At 40.1% G+C, this 18,795-nt stretch overlaps 1 protein-coding gene across 2 annotated transcripts in view; it reads left to right on the top strand.

Annotated features, from left to right (window-relative positions):
* Positions 1–4,924: 4,924 nt before the first annotated feature.
* Positions 4,925–18,795, top strand: part of ano5b (anoctamin 5b) — a 117,843-nt gene continuing 103,972 nt past the window's right edge. Inside the window, exon 1 of one of the 2 annotated variants that reach the window (XM_062030939.1) lies at positions 4,925–5,344. In XM_062030939.1, the coding sequence (XP_061886923.1) occupies positions 5,269–5,344 (76 nt within the window). In that variant the 5' untranslated portion in view covers positions 4,925–5,268. The remainder of the gene's footprint in view (positions 5,345–18,795) is intronic. The other variant, XM_062030946.1, reaches the window with a different exon arrangement.

The following is an 18,795-nucleotide window of genomic DNA, read 5'->3' as shown; positions in this document are numbered from 1 at the left end:
TTGCTGTCTCCTGTGTGTGCAAGTAATAACAACATGTGGCTGGACTGGCATGCTGTATGTAAATGCTATAGAGGACAATTACTGCAGTGCAATTAGGGCATGCCCTTTATTTAGTAACTAGAGTATAAATAGGATTATTTTTTCCCTGGGAGTTATCTAGGAGAGACACTGAGATCCATAAGTCTCCTGGGAAAATCGGGGGGGTCGGCATGTATGTAGCTGAGCCGCATCAGAGTGGTCAAGGAGCCGCATGCGGCTCCGGAGCCGCGGGTTGCCGACCCCTGGTATAGCTAGAAGGAAAAAACTAGGGGTGTCTCAATCCGATATTGACTTCGGATATCGGTCCGATATCAGCAAAAAACACACAAACAAGTAATGGATGATTTCGGCTTGCATCTAAAATCTCCGATATAAGCTCCGATGCAAGCAGTCCTGCAGTGGCACAACTCACAACCCATTGGGGTTGTGAGTTATTCCTTGCCCTTATGCGGGCTCTGTACCGCGGATGTCATTGTGGCTTGTGCAGCCCTTTGAGACACTTGTGATTTAGGGCTATATAAATAAACATTGATTGATTGATTGAGTGCGTTTATTTGTGCAAAGCTGGACAGCCAGTAACATTAAATGTCCTCCAAAAAGCACACAATATTGTTTTTTTTCTTTGTATTATAGTCAAGTCATTTACAAAAGGTAAACATGGTAGGCTATAAGCTACTAGAAGCTCGCAGCTACACAACAGCTAAGATATACATAGTAAAGATCCTTAATTGAACAATAATGCAGGATAAAACAGCACCCCCCGTGACTCCAAAAGGGACAAGCAGTAGAGAATGGATGGATGGAAGTCATACTTTGCAGAAATTAATTTACCATGGTCAGGCCTGGAACCTATTAACAGCAATAAAAAAGGGATTACTGTGTTCAAATAGTTGCATACAAATGTACTTCTGGGCCACAGTACAGTGCTAACATTAGCTGTTTTGCTCGCACAGTTACATTTTGAACACAGCTCTTTCAGAAAATAATATGTTTACTATTTATCATCCAAACAAATACACATCAGTATTTGGCAGTTATCTAGGATCGGATTGAATAGGCTAGACTTTATATATCCTATAATGGGGAAATTTGGTGGTCGCAGCGAAGAATCAAAAAGTCCACAAAAAACTATTAAAAGAAGCACAAAAGTCACAAAAGTGCCACCCCTGGCTGCGCAGTTCCAAAGGCGTTTAAACCAAAAGGTCACATGAAAACAAGCGAGAAAACATTAAAGAACACAAAGGAGGATATAAAAAAGAGCACAGAGCTGCTGCATCCAGCTGCCACTTGAGCGGCGCCATTGTTACATGCAGAAACTGAAAGAAAAATGCAATGAAAAACTACAAATGAGTAATAATTAACAAATATAACTTATTGCAGGCCTACTGAAATGATTTTTTTTTATTTAAACGGGGATAGCAGATCCATTCTATGTGTCATACTTGATCATTTCGCGATATTGCCATATTTTTGCTGAAAGGATTTAGTAGAGAACATTGACGATAAAGTTGCAACTTTTGCTCGCTGATAAAAAAAAGCCTTGCCTGTACCGGAAGTAGCGTGACGTCACCGAAAGGAAGGACTTCTCACAATTCCCCATTGTTTACAATGGAGCGAGAGAGATTCGGACAGAGAAAGCGACGATTACCCCATTAATTTGAGCGAGGATGAAAGATTCGTGGATGAGGAACGTTAGAGTGAAGGACTAGAATGCAGTGCAAGACATATATTTTTTCGCTCTGATCGTAACTTAGGTACAAGCTGGCTCATTGGATTGCACACTTTCTCCTTTTTCTATTGTGGATCACGGATTTGTATTTTAAACCACCTCTGATACTATATCCTCTTGAAAATGAGAGTCGAGAACGCGAAATGGACATTCACAGTGACTTTTATCTCCACGACAATACATCGGCGAAACACTTTAGCTACGAGCTAACATGATAGCATCGTGCTTAACTGCATATAGAAACAAAATAAATAAACCTCTGACTGGAAGGATAGATAGAAAATCAACAATACTATTAAACCATGGACAGGTAACTACACAGCTAATGCTTTCCAGGCTGGCGAAGGTTAACAATGCTGTTGCTAACGACGCCATTGAAGCAAACTTAGCAACCGGACCTCACAGAGCTATGCTAAAAACATTAGCTCTCCACCTATGCCAGCCAGCCCGCATCTGCTCATCAACACCCGTGCTCACCTGCGTTCCGGCGATCGACGGTGCGACGAAGGACTTTACCCGATCACAGATGCGGTTGGCGGCCCGGAGATGGAGGTAGTTAAGGTGAGTTCGCCGGCTAGCGCGTCTGCTATCCATCTTTCAGTCCTCCTGGCTGTGTTGCTGTAGTCCGCCGCTAATACACCGATCCCACCTACAACTTTCTTATTTGCAGTCTCCATTGTTCATTAAACAAATTGCAAAAGATTCACCAACACAGATGTCCAGAATACTGTGGAATTTTGAGATGAAAACAGAGTTTTTTGTATAGGATTCAATGGGTCCGTATACTTCCGTACCAACCCTTGACGTCATGCGCATACGTCAGCATAAAAAAACGTTTTCAACCGGAAGTGTGGTGGGAAATTTAAAATTGCACTTTATAAGTTAACCCGGCCGTATTGGCATGTGTTGCAATGTTAAGATTTCATCATTGATATATAAACTATCAGACTGCGTGGTCGGTAGTAGTGGGTTTCAGTAGGCCTTTATTGCACACATTAGATTACACCATGCATGGACAAATAAACAAAAACACCATCTTAACACCCATATACACTGTGGTGGCCTCAGGAGTGTTCCATGCCATCGTCTGCCGGGGTGGAGGCAGCACGATCAGAGGCAGGACCTGGACATACTCAATAACGTGACCAAGAGAGCTAACTCTGTCCCAGGCTGCCCACTAGCTCTTGGCCAATGTCTGGTCCGTGTGGATGAGTGAGTATCCGTCCAGGGAGATAAACAATAAAACGTCACAACATGGTGACCAATTTTAGCCCAAACAAGGAAAAAATAAACTTAAGTTAGGTAAACTAACTTTTGGAACAATTTTGTGCAAAAAAAAAAAAAGCGCTTACAAAGCGTTTGATGTATTGCATGTGAAAAGAGCAAAGGACCGCATATAATATGTTTCAGAGAGGGGCATTTTTGTCCCAGAGGTACTAATTATGTTGTGCACTCTTATTGCATGCTGCAAATGCTGAGTAGGATTTTAAAATATGATTATGAGATAAATATTAATGAAGCCAAAACTGTCAAGCGTATCACAGGGATAGATAAAATGTCCCCAATTTCCGTCGCATGCAGGCGAGCGATGATGGTCGTGGTTGAGGGAAGAGTTTTTTGATGTTGGATGCTAGGAAATGTCCGATACGTTGCAACAATCAGGCTTAATGCATCGATGCAGCGCCATGATTTTTGTGCATGTCATACAATATAATTTTCAATATAATTAGTAAAAATATATCATGATAGGTTAGACTTGTGTTTATTGTTTTCCTGTGTTTTAGTATTAAGTTCCTTTCCAGCACCATTTTTCTGTTCATCTTTCTGATTGTCTCCACTCTCAGTTGCTTTCATACCTGCCTGAGTGCTGATTTAATTGCTCACCTGTTTCTGATTGCCATTCAGGAGACACACCTGTTCCTGGTTGCTAATCAGGTAGTCATACAGCGACTTACAAACGTTTTCATGTGCTACTGGAGACTTTTGGAGAAACACGTACCATTCTTTAAACCTGGATTATGCACTTGCGTATTCTCTGTTGTTTTCTGTCATGCTGTTTGGATTTTTTTTTTATTATATATTTTTCGGGTAGTGTAGTATGAAGGGTCAAATGGGATGAAATAAAACAAATAATAATCACATCTCCAAATAACTACTTAAATGTCATTAATTGCAATTTTAATTACATACAAAATGTGTTATTTACTGTGTCATGAGTTTAATGTAAACGTACATTTAATTATTTTTTTAATTTGAGTGTGAAATAATTAATCAAATAATGAAATTATTAAATCAATAAGTAAATAAAATAATTGAATGTTAAAATTATTCATCAAAAGATTAAATGTACTTTTACATTAAATACATTGACACATTTACTAACAGTCATGTATTAAATTCCAACAATAATGACACATTTAAGTAATCTTTTAAATAATCATCCACTTTTTGTAATGAATTCTTCATAATTGATCTTTCTGTGTGGAGTGTGCATGTTCTCCCTGGAGGGGATAGGTTGATTGGCAACACTAAATTGGCCCTAGTGTGCGAATGTGAGTGTGAATGTGGTCTGTCTATCTGTGTTGGCCCTGCGATGAGGTGGCGACTTGTCCAGGGTGTACCCCGCATCCCGCCCGAATGCAGCTGAGATAGGCTTCAGCACCCCCCGCGACCCCGAAAGGGACAAGCAGTAGAAAATGAATGGATGGATGGAATACATACATACATGTATTAGCACATGTGCTATTGTTTTTTTATTTAATCAAAAGTACATGTATTTATTTAATCATTTGATTGTGAAATATATAAACGATTAAATAATTAGATCAATAATTATATTCAAGATGAAATAATTATTGGAATATTGAAATATTTAATTAAAACATTAAATTATTATATTTTTCTTTTGCATAAAATACGTATTCATAATTCATTCATGACAGATTTAAGTCATTATTTATTTTTGTTTCTTTTAACCTTTCATCGTGCAGTAAAATGCTTTTTAATTGTAATTCACAAAACCAGAAAATACTATGCTTGATGTGCATTACCGTTATTGACCGTAGGGTGGCAGTGTTGTCGCCATGGCGTTAGCCCTCTTGTGACAGCCTCGTTGTTTAATTTGGTCGTTTTCCTGAGCTACTCTGCATTTCTTTAAAATCATGAATAACATGTGCAGTTACTTTAAATTGTAAACTCTCCCACGGACAGGCGGGGAAGCAAACACACCGATTTAGCCGATGAAAACACCCTTAGCCACTCCCCTTTATGAGTGCCTTCTTTGATCGGGCAACGTCTAGGAGCCGCCAAGGGTTCACCTTCGCTATATCCTTCCAAATGTGTTATTATCTGCTAATATAATCCTTTTTACTGATCATTATTGAGCCTCCTCGGTGAATGGTAATGCCTCGTTCACATGGTGGATGAAGAGTGCCACAGTGGCATCCCCCCAGCCCTCCCCCAGTCACAAGGCTGTCTGACCGAGCACGCTGTCGGCCGCAATGAGGAGAATAACGGGCAAGGCGAAAGATGAAACTTTGATCGAGCTGCAGGGCACCAACGACTCCCTCGCTGGAGGTAAGCCCGTTTGTTTTCATCTTTCATTTTCAATTTATTCAACGTATGAGTCACGACCGTGAAAGATAATGAAACCAATACAAAGTAAACCAATCGAATAATACATTTAAGGTATTTCCGAGGTTCCTTTGGCCAGTGACTGAATGACTCCACTTGTCATTTTAGTGCCAAAAGTGTTGCATTCAAGTGCGCTTCCCGGGCACCAGACACATTCAATGACGTCATGTAAAGTAGGAAAGTTTACCAGACTGGAGCTTGACTTTTTTTTTTGAGAGTATGTGTCATTCAAAGTCAAGCAGCCTGGGAGGTGTTTCCAAAACACACTAAGTAAGATAACGTTCATATTTCAGAGATAGGTTGTGTGTTTTTGTAAACGAAATACATTTTTTTCAAAATACAGAAAACTGCTTGCCAGGTATTCTGCTTGGTCAAAAAAATAAAAATAAAAATAAGGTCACCACCTGGATTTAAATGAGCCTTATTTTGCTAATTTCAGGGGCTTTCAAAAATGATGTTGGATCACAGTGGGGCACCATACTTTATAAATCTCACATTATGTACAGGCATACTTGCCAACCTTGAGACATCCGATTCCGGGGGGTGGGGTGGGGCGTGGTCGGGGTTTGTGGCGGGGGGCGTGGTTAAGAGGGGAGGAGTATATTTACAGCTAGAATACACCAACTCGAGTATTTCATATATATATATATATATATATATATATATATATATATATATATATATATATATATATATATATATATATAATGTATGAAATACTTGACTTTCAGTGAATTCTAGCTATATATATATATATTTATTTTATATATACATATAAATAAAAGAAATACTTGAATTTCAGTGTTTCGGAGGCTATCCAGTAGATGGCAGTATTGTCCTGTTTAAGAGTGTCACAACATTGCTGTTTACGGCAGACGAACTGCTTTACGGTAGACGAAGACGTGACTGCTGTTGTTGTGTGTTGTTACCGCGCTGGGAGGACGTTAATGAAACTGCCTAACAATAAACCCACATAAGAAACCAAGAACTCGCCCTCGATCATTCTACAGTTATAACGTGATTGGGCAGGCACGCTGTTTATATCGTGGGAAAGCGGACGTGAAAACAGACTGTCGCCGCTGTCCCCACTCAGGTCCGAATGGAGCTGGAGGGGGCGTGGCCTCCAGCTCCGGCTTAATTCCGGGAGATTTTCGGGAGAAAATTTCTTCCGGGAGGTTTTCGGGAGAGGCGCTGAATTCCGGGAGTCTCCCGGAAAATCCGGGAGGGTTGGCAAGTATGTGTACAGGGTAAATCTGCATTCTTCTCCTTTTTACCGAAATGCACTAATAACTCAGTCTGATCTCCTGACCACGCCTACTCAGTTGTGATTGGTCAGGGCTCGGCTCCAGCCCATCAACCCCCTAGACATCTATAGAACCCGTGTGTCCGTCCACTGCTTCGCTACGTCAGAGCGACCCCCATCTTATGGCAGTCAAGACCGTGTGTTAGAGATTTGTTTTATGAAGAAACCACTCATTTACATGGATGCCAAGAACACTTAGTATTCATAGATTAATCGTTATCGATGGGCAGCACGGTACAAAGGTCCTGAGTAGTCCTGAGTTCAATCCCGGGCTCGGGATCTTTCTGTGTGGAGTTTGCATGTTCTCCCCGTGACTGCGTGGGTTCCCTCCGGGTACTCCGGCTTCCTCCCACTTCCAAAGACATGCACCTTGGGATAGGTTGATTGGCAACACTAAATTGGCCCTAGTGTGTGAATGTGAGTGTGAATGTTGTCTGTCTATCTGTGCTGGCCCTGTGATGAGGTGGCGACTTGTCTAGGGTGTACACCGCCTTCTGCCCGAATGCAGCTGAAATAGGCTCCAGCACCCCCCGCGACAGTTACATGATGTCAAAATATGAAAAACTATTCATTTACTTAAGCTATACAGCGTACGGTGATACTGTCTTGACGGTTGACGGATCACTGTCGCAAGATGGAGGACAGCTTGATTTATGTCTGCTCAACTCAACCCCTTGCTGCGACTCTGCTGCATTAATGCACACACCCCTCAAACAGTGACATGGTAATGGTTATCAGCAAACAGTAAATATTTGAATGTTGGTTAGAAATGGATGAATATTGAAGAAGCACTCGCCGGTTTCCATTGTCCAAGGACGTTGTCATACATGGACTTCCTGAAGTTGCAGTTAAATCAGATTAATCACACTTTTGAATTGTGATTAATCCGTATTAATCACAGTAATTACTTGTTTGCATAACTTAAATTAACTTGAAAAAATACCCAAATATTTTGACACAATTACTGAAATGTTATTGTCAGAATGTCATACAGACAGTAAGCTTTATTAAAACATTTTTTGTTGTATCTAGAAGGCCCATCAGGGTTTATTTTGAAGCAAATTTTGTCTCTTATCTTTGCACTGGTGTATACATTACCTGATCACTGACCGTATAACAATTCACACCACCTTTCAGGTAACCATCCACGGTTAAGGTAAAGGAGCAAGTGCAATCAACATAAATTACGTGATTAGGGAAATCTGTGTGAATACAGTAGGAAGGGAATTCATATAGCCCAGTTTGTCACAGTTTACCTGACCATAACATGTGACAAATTTGGAGGGCACACTATACACCTTAGCTGCCAGATAAGAATAGATTCTTAAATATCTTAAAATGTGTTTTGTGGTAATTCCAACTTTGACCACAGCGTCAGTTGCGAAGTAGAGTGGCACTTTCCATCATTTTCAGCAGACTGCATTGCAAAATGATTAACCCCCTCTTCCTCTCACACGAGTTCCACTCATGGGGCCAAATGAATCCCTTCCCCACTGTACCTGATTTAGCGATTCATTTTTTAAAGTTGACAGCCCTATTAAAACACACCAACCGTGTGATATTGTGTACTTCCTAGGGATGTCCCTATTAAAGTTGTATGCTGCTGATTCCGATACTGATCATCCATGAGTGAGGTCAGCCGATACCAATCATGTGCATTAACTGTAACTATTTACATATATTTATGATGAGTGCTATTGACAGTTTAACAATATCAAACTTATTCTCTTCCTCTGTGTGCAATATGTTCAGCCTCATCCTCCAGTGATAATAATAAGTACAAATAAATGCAGTTTATTTTCCGTATATGGTGGTGATTATCAATAGATTAAAGGAGCAGCTCCACACTGGTTATGGAGACACATTATTAGCTGTTAGCTGCTTGTCAGTCTGGGTGGACTACAATAAATACAGTGTCAGCTAGAGGGGATCAGTGTTTGTGATCGGCCATAAAATGCAAAAATCGTCTAAAACTGTTTGTTGGCGAGCGATGGGCCACATCCCTAGTACTTCCACATCAAGTCGAATAAGAGTACAACATTTAAAGCAAATCTGAAAAGTGACAAGTTTAGGATAGGGTCCCTTGAAGCATATAAATAGGGTTGTGGTTTCTGCAGTTGGTCAAGTCAAGGTCCAACAATGCATGTGCCTGATAAAAAGGTCAACTGACAACCAGAATATACCGAAGAACCAGGTTTTTATTCAACCTATGGATGTTCTTCCCCTGATGGTAGGGGCATATTCCAAAATGACATGGTCACATTTGTTCCATGCACCACAGAGTCCAGATCTGAACCCCATCATGAATCTTTAGGATGTACTCAAGAAGACTTTAGACGGGAGATCTTCGCTATCTTGGCAAAAAAAAATCATGCAACTCTAGACAGAAATACTGTAAATGTGACAATACAGACACTTGATGCCAACAAAATGATAATGTGACAATTTTTTGGCCAATGAGTGTATATTTTACGTGCATATTAAGCTCTTCTTTAGTGAGGATCAGATGTCAATGAGTCTTAGTTAACAGAAAACCACATTCAGTGTGGTCTGGTCCAATGGCCGCCACAATCCATTAAAGGCCTACTGAAATGAATTTTTTTTATTTAAACGGGGATAGCAGATCTATTCTATGTGTCATACTTGATCATTTCGCGATATTGCCATATTTTTGCTGAAAGGATTTAGTATAGAACAACGACGATAAAGATCGCAACTTTTGGTATCTGATAAAAAAAGGCTTGCCCCTACCGGAAGTAGCGTGACGTAGTCAATTGAACATATACGCAAAGTTCCCTATTGTTTACAATGATGGCCGCATGAAGTGAGAGAGATTCGGACCGAGAAAGCGACGATTTCCCCATTAATTTGAACGAGGATGAAATATTTTTAAATGAGGAAAGTGCAAGTGAAGGACTAGTGGGGAGTGGAAGATGCTGTGAGAGCCGGGGGTGACCTGATATTCAGCTGGAAATGACTACAACAGTAAATAAACACAAGACATATACATACTCTATTAGCCACAACACAACCAGGCTTATATTTAATATGCCACAAATTAATCCCGCATAAAAACACCTAGGTGTTTGTTATGCTAGCTCCTAGCTACTAGCTCGAGCTAGTTATAGCTCGAGCGGGTAATATGGACGGGATCCTGTATATATAACCCGCCAATACAATTCAAACACCTGCACAACACACACACTCACTCAGCCCAAACAACTGTTCACCTAACCCAAGGTTCATAAAGCTTATATATTTAATCAAAGTTACGTACATGACACGCACGTACTGGCAAGCAATCAAATGTTTGGAAGCGCGCGGGTGGGACCTGATATTCAGCTGGGAATGACTACAACAGTAAATAAACACAAGACATATATATACTCTATTAGCCACAACACAACCAGGCTTATATTTAATATGCCACAAATTAATCCCGCATAAAAACACCTAGGTGTTTGTTATGCTAGCTCCTAGCTACTAGCTACTAGCTCGAGCTAGTTATAGCTCAAGCGGGTAATATGGACGGGATCCCGTATATATAACCCGCCAATACAATTCAAACACCTGCATAACACACACACTCACTCAGCCCAAACAACCGTTCACCTAACCCAAGGTTCATAAAGCTTATATATTTAATCAAAGTTACGTACATGACACGCACGTACGGGCAAGCAATCAAATGTTTGGAAGCGCGCGGGTGGGACCTGATATTCAGCTGGGAATGACTACAACAATAAATAAACACAAGACATATATATACTCTATTAGCCACAACACAACCAGGCTTATATTTAATATGCCACAAATTAATCCTAATGCTAGCTCCTAGCTCCTAGCTACTAGCTCGAGCTAGTTATAGCAAGCGATCACATTTTTTGGAAGCGCAGCTGTGTACTCACGTTATCGCAACTGTGTATCCAAATCAAAGTCCTCCTGCTAAGAGTCTCTGTTGTCCGAGTTCTTCCATCTTGACTGCATCTTTCGGGAATGTAAACAAAGAAGCGCCGGCTGTGTACGTGTTGTTGCTGACTTCCCTCGCAAAATAGACACTTCGCACCGACAACTTTCTTTTTTGCTTGCTCAGCTTCTTTCTCCATAATGCAATGAACAAATTGCAACAGATTCACCAACACAGATGTCCAGAATACTGTGAAATGATGAGATGAAAACAGAGCTATTTCGTATTGACTTCAATGGTGTCCGAATACTTCCGTTTCAATGATTGACGTCACGCGCATACGTCAACCCTCAGAGGCGTTTCGAACCAGAAGTTTAGCGGGAAATTTAAATTTGCACTTTATAAGTTAACCCGGCCGTATTGGCATGTGTTGCAATGTTAAGATTTCATCATTGATATATAAACTATCAGACTGCGTGGTCGGTAGTAGTGGCTTTCAGTAGGCCTTTAAGGACATTCCGACCCAGCAAGAGAAGCGCTTTAATGCGTCCTGATGATGGAAATGTAGTGTTTTACCTTTATTTGTTGATGTTCACCATCCATATACAATGACCACGATATAAGCAGGGACATCATTCGGAATGACTGGAAAGCACCTACAGTCGTGGTCTATTTAGAAATGCCTGAATACCCCTACATAATTAACATAAACTAATTATGAATCACCATTTAATCAATTATTTCATCAGGGCCTTTTGTGTGGCTCACTTTGTTAGGTGGTTTGTGGTCCATTATGGTTTATTCATTTCAGACATGCTTACAAGAAGTCAGATTAAGGAAAATCACATGGTTACGTTTACACAATTCAACATGTTCGAAAAGAAGTAGGGAACATTATATTATTTCAAATAATAAAAAATCTATGTCCTGGGAAAGTGTTAAACAACACATGTTTTGTCTGTAGACACCCACTGACCTCAATCATTCAGGTCTTAGTATTAGCCTCCTTGTCACCCTCTGGCTTATCACCCTTGAAATATATTTGTGTATCCCTCTGGCCTATGGATGGCAAGATAACCGTAGAAAAACAATAACAGGGACACTGTTCCATTTAGTGCTATAATTACTGTTTATAAGAACATTGTACTGTCAACATACTACAGAGATGAGAAACAATTACTGACCATTTTGCAGTTTTTAGGTTCTTCACTATCTAATGGCTCTTGTAGAATTATGTCCGATCACATTCTTATCCATAAATAAAACACAATTGATAAATTTAACTGATGCATGAAAACAAAACATCAAGACTTTACAGTAGGAAATGATCATGTTTCACAAACATAGCAATAGGTTATATTTATTTAACACCAAAGACATAATTTAGAAAGCCGGCACCCAAAAACCTGTATAATTAATATACTTTATAATATGTATAATCTTGACAGATTAAATCAGTCTAAATTAAACCTTTCAAAAAGGTGGTTTATGGTATGGCAGATGTCAAGTTCAGAAGTATTTGGAAGATTTGTTTTTATGGTTTTGTCTTTGAATGCCATCATTCATTCATTCAGTCTCTATCACATCTAGGGATAGACTCCTTTCACTTTTGAATCAATACAGTACCAATTCCAAAATCGATACCGGTACTCAACGGTACCAATGTTTTTGTCTTATATATATATATATATATATATATATATATATATATATATATATATATATATATATATATATATATATATATATATATATATATATATATATATATACATATTTCACATTTAACAGTAAGCTGATAATGATAATTGTTAGGGATGTCCGATAATATCGGCCTGCCGATATTATCGGCCGATAAATGCGTTAAAATGTAATATTGGAAATTATCGGTATCGTTTTTTTTTAATTGTCTGTATCGTTTTTTTTGTTTTTTTTATTAAATCAACATAAAAAACACAAGATACACTTACAATTAGTGCACCAACCCAAAAAACCTCCCTCCCCCCATTTCTTTCTGTTATCAATATTCTGGTTCCTACATTATATATCAATATATATCAATACAGTCTGCAAGGGATATAGTCTGTAAGCACACATGATTGTGCGTGCTGCTGGTCCACTAATAGTACTAACCTTTAACAGTTAATTTTACTCATTTTCATTAATTACTAGTTTCTATGTAACTGTTTTTATATTGTTTTACTTTCTTTTTTATTCAAGAAAATGTTTTTAATTTAGTTATCTTATTTTATTATTATTTTTTAAAAGTACCTTATCTTCACCATACATGGTTGTCCAAATTAGGCATAATAATGTGTTAATTCCACGACTGCATATATCGGTTGATATCGGTATCGGTTGATATCGGTATCGGTAATTAAAGAGTTGGACAATATCGGAATATCGGATATCGGCAAAAAGCCATTATCGGACATCCCTAATAATTGTGCTTTCCAGTTGTTATATCTTGTTTTCTTACACTTCTGAGTCTTATTTGCAAGTATTATATAGTAGACTTTGCATGCAGTTGCAATTCCAAGATGTTACATGGGAGTAGTGTATAGATGACACTGTTGCCTTGTCAGGCAGTCTTTTTTTGTGCTTTTAAAAGTGTTAATACTGTAAGTATTGTACTTGGTACACACCAGCTGTTTGATTGCAATGTGCATCATAGTTGTATTTTTCATTACCAAATTTTGGAGGCTTTGAAATTGCCATGCAAAATCGCTAATGCTAATCAGCAGCATGTCTATGGAAAATCCAATGTAAATTAGCATCGTGCTAGCACATTATGAAAAGTGGAGCCTTACTTTACGTTCAGTCAGGCATAATTGCTTTGTTGGCATGGAAAAATGCAAACAAGAGTCTGCTTTGAGTGCTGCGTAAGTGCATGTTTGCCCACCAATGATTTGAGCCGTCCGGGACGTCATGTGCAACAAAGTTATCAAAATATGGCAGCGTTGGATTTTACGTGAATCAATACTCAGTACTATCGCAGAATTCAGTTGGAGCTTTGAAAAAATGTATTCGGTACCCTTCCCCAATCAAACCTCCTGTTCATTGTCCTGAGCTACAGCCTGTTCCAGCTATATAAACAACCATCTACACCTAATTTAGAGTCTCCATTTAACTTTGCTAGCATGATTTTCAACTGTGGGGAGAACCGGGAGAATGTGCTTTATTCCACAAAGAGAACCCAATCACACATTAGTGCAACACTGCCCTATACAACACCATATGTTCAAAATGAAAAACAATTATTGGACTCTATACAAATATTTATGAACGTAGCTTACATTGCAAATAAAAATCAAACGTATTAAACAGCATATTACGAACGGTCGGGTCGTCCGTCGGTGGCATGGTTATTCCACCTCTCTTACCCTACCAAGCCCATGTAATATAATCCTGTGATCGCGTTCAACACACAAGTTATTTTTAGCTGTAGTGGTTCGACCTCATGGTTGAATTTGCCTCATTGTGTTAGCTAAAGTATCTGGAAGTGGAAACAAGGAGCATTCAGACTGAATCAAAATGTGTTGATTGAACCGCAATAAATATCCACCTTAGCTCATTTCCAACACTAAACATTGTTTATTGACGAGTGTGTAATAAAGAGCAGTCTGTTTACCATTGGCCTGTTGCATGCTGATAGACTGTGCAATGGTTTTGTTTAGGCTCTTATCAGCGCCGTCCTTCAGCCACATGTGAGAGGAGATAAATAGGACTGTCCTCACATTTTCTCACTCTCTGCTTTGAAAGAGCAGCTGCCCAAACATGGGTTTATAGCCTTCTAAATGAATAGAGTTAGTTTTATAAACAACGATGCACCGTAGAAGCTCTAAAGTGGAATGCAGTCCATTCTAAGTTGAACTAGGATTGCATTTATTTTTAGAAACAATATTTAACAGTTGGTCAATCTGTCGCCCTAATAACTTTTATTAACTGCATTCATCTTAACTGTCATACAGTTGCAAAAAGCCGTTCATAGTAAAACCTAAAAACAAAAGTATGTATACTTTAATGACGACTGACGGATGTGGTGACCAGCTTGCGGAGAGAGATTACTGCTTATACTTGGAAGGGGATTTATTTCAAGACTGAACACAGCTCACTTTGTAGCTTACATTCTGTTCTTTGTTATTATTGATGTCCACTTACTGCCACTTCAGTCGGACAGTATTGTACTGACCAGCACAGTTCGACCATTACTGCCCGCCACTCATGTCAGTAAAAGAAAAATGCCTTTTATATATAACAGGTCCATCCAAACCATATTCTTATGTCAAACAAACAAAATTGCCTTATTTTCTATTATTTACAAGACCGAATGTAATTTGACCCCTGCCCAAAGCTAAATAAAGGTCTAAGACTTAAAACTAGGGATGTAACGATATGAAAATGTAATATCATTCATTATGACTAAAATTATCACGGTTATCATTATTATCGCAGTATTGTTGAATATGCTCATAACAAATTTATTCACACTGCAATTTTTTTTTTTTTTCCAAATATTTTTATTGAATTTTGCAGACAATACAGCATGATGAATCATGGCAACAGCAAGTTGGAGTATCTGCACATTTTTCAATATGTAACATAATAAACCCCATCCCTTACCATACCCACCCACTTAATTCCCAAGGTAATTGTCGCCTAGTGCCCACAACAAATATAGACACACATGAATATATGCATACTTAGCTTCAATCTAACAAACTATATTGAAGTAAATAAAGAGTAAATAAGGTGAAATAAATAAATAAATAATACCTAAGATATACAATAAAATATAACGTAAAACTAAATAAACACAAGGAATGAGGGGGAGGGGGGGTCTTCAGCGGTCAGTTCTGTCTAAGTTGGGTTACCCGAATCGCTTGGGGTGATGTCAAGCTTGTCCCTAATAAGGTCCAGGAGGGGGCCCCAAGTTTTATGGAAAGATGCCACAGATCCTTTCTGCGAGAACCGAAGCTTCTCTAATTGCAGACACCGCAAGACATCTTGTATCCAATTGTTATGGCTCGGCGGAGACGCAAGCTTCCATTTAAAAAGAATTGTACGCCTAGCCAGCAGAGTCGTTAACGCAATGACATGACGAGCGGTTGCAGGTAAACCGTCCACCTGCGGAACGCCAAAAAGGGCAGTCAGCGGGCTGGGTGTTATTGTTCTATCAAGGGCCTGCCCGACAGTGTCAAAAATAGCCGACCAAAAACTTGAGAGTTTTGGGCACGTCCAGAACATATGCAAATGGTCAGCTGGGGATTGTCTACAGCGGTTACAAGCGTCGCTATGGTTGGGGTATATTTTAGCCAGTCTAGCATTAGTGAAATGTGCTTTATGTAGTATCTTACATTGTATTAGGCCATGCCTAGCGCAAATAGATGATGAATGCACCAGCCTCAAAGCTTCTCTCCACCGCCCGTCAGGTATAGGTGCCCCAAGGTCATGCTCCCAGGATTCTCTGGCAGGTGAAGTGTTGAGTGGATTCAGAAAGCAGATTTCATTATATATTACAGATATCAAACGTCGTTTGTCAGAGTCAAAGGAGAGAAACCGATCAATTTCTGCTTCTGGGGGGCGGTTGGGAAAATGGGGAAATTGTTTTTTTAATAAAATGCCTTATTTGAAGGTATCGGAAGAAATGTGTATTAGGTATATTGTATCTTGTTGACAGAGAAGCGAACGAAGAGAACACTCCATCGTGGTACAGGTCGTTGAGGATTTTAAGGCCGTTAGTCGACCAGGTGCGAAACGCAGAATCAGAGCAGGCAGGGATAAAGGCGGGATTGTTCAAAATCGGAGCACCGCTGGAAGCTTTGTGCAGGCCATGATGTTTCCTAAATTGAGTCCAAATTTTAATAGTATTTTTAACAACTGGGTTTAGGGAGGTCCCCAATGAACATAAGGGTAGCTGTGAGCAAATCACCGCGTGCAGGGAACCATTAGACGATGCTACCTCTATGTGAGCCCAAGGTGGACAGGCGGCTGGGGAGTCGCAGCGGACCCAGTACAGAAGTTTATTGATATTGCAGGCCCAAAAATAATTTCTAAAGTTTGGAAGTGCTAGACCACCCTCCGTCTTAGGGAGCTGTAGAATGGCTTTCCTAAGGCGGGCTGGCCTGTTTTGCCAAATGAAAGCAAGAAGTTGTTGATCAAGGCCAACAAAAAATGATTTGTTGAGACATATAGGGATGTGTTGAAAGAGATATAAAAATTTCGGAAGTAAAATCATTTTTATGAGGTTAGTGCGGCCAACCAGGGAGAGGGGGAGGGCAGCCCACCTGGACAAGTCCGATTTACATTTGTCTAACAGTGCTTGAAAGTTTTTACGAAACAGCTCTGTGGGAGAATTCGAGACAAACACGCCCAGATATTTAAAACCGTCCTCCGAGATCCTAAAGGGGAATTGTGAGCGCGGGAGTGACCTTGCCAAATTATTCACAAAAAATAGTTCGCTTTTCTGAATATTCAGTTTGTACCCTGACAAGCGACCGAACTGATCTAGAATCGATAGTATATGGGGAAGCGAGGACGATGGGTCCGAAACGAACAACAGAAGATCATCTGCATATAGGGAGAGCTTATGAACCCGACCGAAACGAGTGATACCCTTAAATTCCTCCGAATTCTTAAGCCAAATAGCAAGCGGTTCAATGGCTATATTAAACAGCAAGGGTGAAAGCGGACATCCCTGCCGGGTCCCACGCTGGAGAGGGAAGTAAGCTGAACGGATGCCGTTAGTATGTACGGAGGCAAGCGGAGTCTCGTACAGGACTCTAACCCAAGAAATAAATTTAGGATCAAAACCAAATTTCTCCATAATAAAAAATAAATAGCCCCACTCCACCCTATCGAACGCCTTCTCCGCATCCAGCGCCACCACAACCTCCGGAGTATCAGATGGCGGAGTGAGAGCTATGTTCAACAATCTTCTGGTATTGAAGAATGGATGTCTCCCCAGCATGAAGCCTGTCTGATCGGCCGAAATTATTGAGGGCATCACGGTTTGAAGACGCGTAGAGAGAACTTTCGCCAGAATCTTACAGTCCACATTCAAAAGCGAGATCGGTCTGTAGTTACCACAAGAGGTAGCATCCCTGTCTTTCTTAAGAAGTAATGAAATGGAAGCCTCTGACAGAGTCCCTGGTAAGCGGCCGGCGTTGAAGGAATCATTGAACATTCTTGCTAAAATGGGGGATAACAGTAATGAGTAAGCCTTGTAAAATTCAACTGTGAAGCCATCAGGACCGGGCGACTTTCCATTTTGCATAGATCGAATTGCCTCCTGTATCTCTGACGAGGAAATGGGTCTACCCAGCTCCCTGGCAATGTTTACATCAATGCAAGGATATGTTAATGAATCGAGGGGGTTGGGGCAAATCGCGGAGATAGGAGAACATTCAGAAGTGTATAATTTAGTGTAAAATTCAGAAAAACACTTATTAATATCAACTGGATCAGAAGTATAACTACCATCGGGTAGTTTAATTTTGGGAATCGACCGCGATGCGCAAGCAGCCCTGGCCCGTTGAGCTAAAAGTCGGCCGGCCTTGTCTCCATGTTCATAGAAGCATTGTTTGGATTGTCGCAGTTGTCTTTCTACTATGTGCGTCATAAGCAGGTCATGTTCCGAATGTAGCAGAATACGTTTTTTATACAGGGATGGAGATGGACAAACAGCGTATACATTGTCGAGGTCGAGGAGTTCTTTAGCAATTTCCGTCAGCCTAGCCCTCTCAGTCCTCCTCATCCTGGAAATATAAGCGATCACCTGTCCCCGGACAGTAGCCTTAAGTGCTTCCCACAAGATGCTATTTTCAATGTCAGGGGTGTCATTAAACTCAATATAGGTACGAATTTCTGTTTCAACAAAATCTTTGAACTTAATGTCCGAGAGCAAGTGAGAGCTGAACCTCCACATTGTGCGGCCGGTCACACCTTGCGGAAATTTAATGTCGACTGAGATTGGCGCGTGGTCAGAGACGGCTATAGGGTGGTAGTCGCATGCGCTAATACAATGCAAGAGATTGTTATCTATTAAAAAGAAATCAATACGGGAAAACGAATGGTGAACGTGTGAGAAGAATGAAAATGCCTTCCCATGCGGGTTCCTGAATCTCCAGGGATCTGAAAGTCCTACTTGGTTTGCATAAGATGACACAGCCTCTGCTGCTTTGG

The sequence above is a fragment of the Entelurus aequoreus genome, linkage group LG02, assembly GCF_033978785.1.
Source record: "Entelurus aequoreus isolate RoL-2023_Sb linkage group LG02, RoL_Eaeq_v1.1, whole genome shotgun sequence".
NCBI classification, from domain to species: domain Eukaryota; kingdom Metazoa; phylum Chordata; class Actinopteri; order Syngnathiformes; family Syngnathidae; genus Entelurus; species Entelurus aequoreus.
This window is presented reverse-complemented; position numbering and strand designations above follow the sequence as displayed.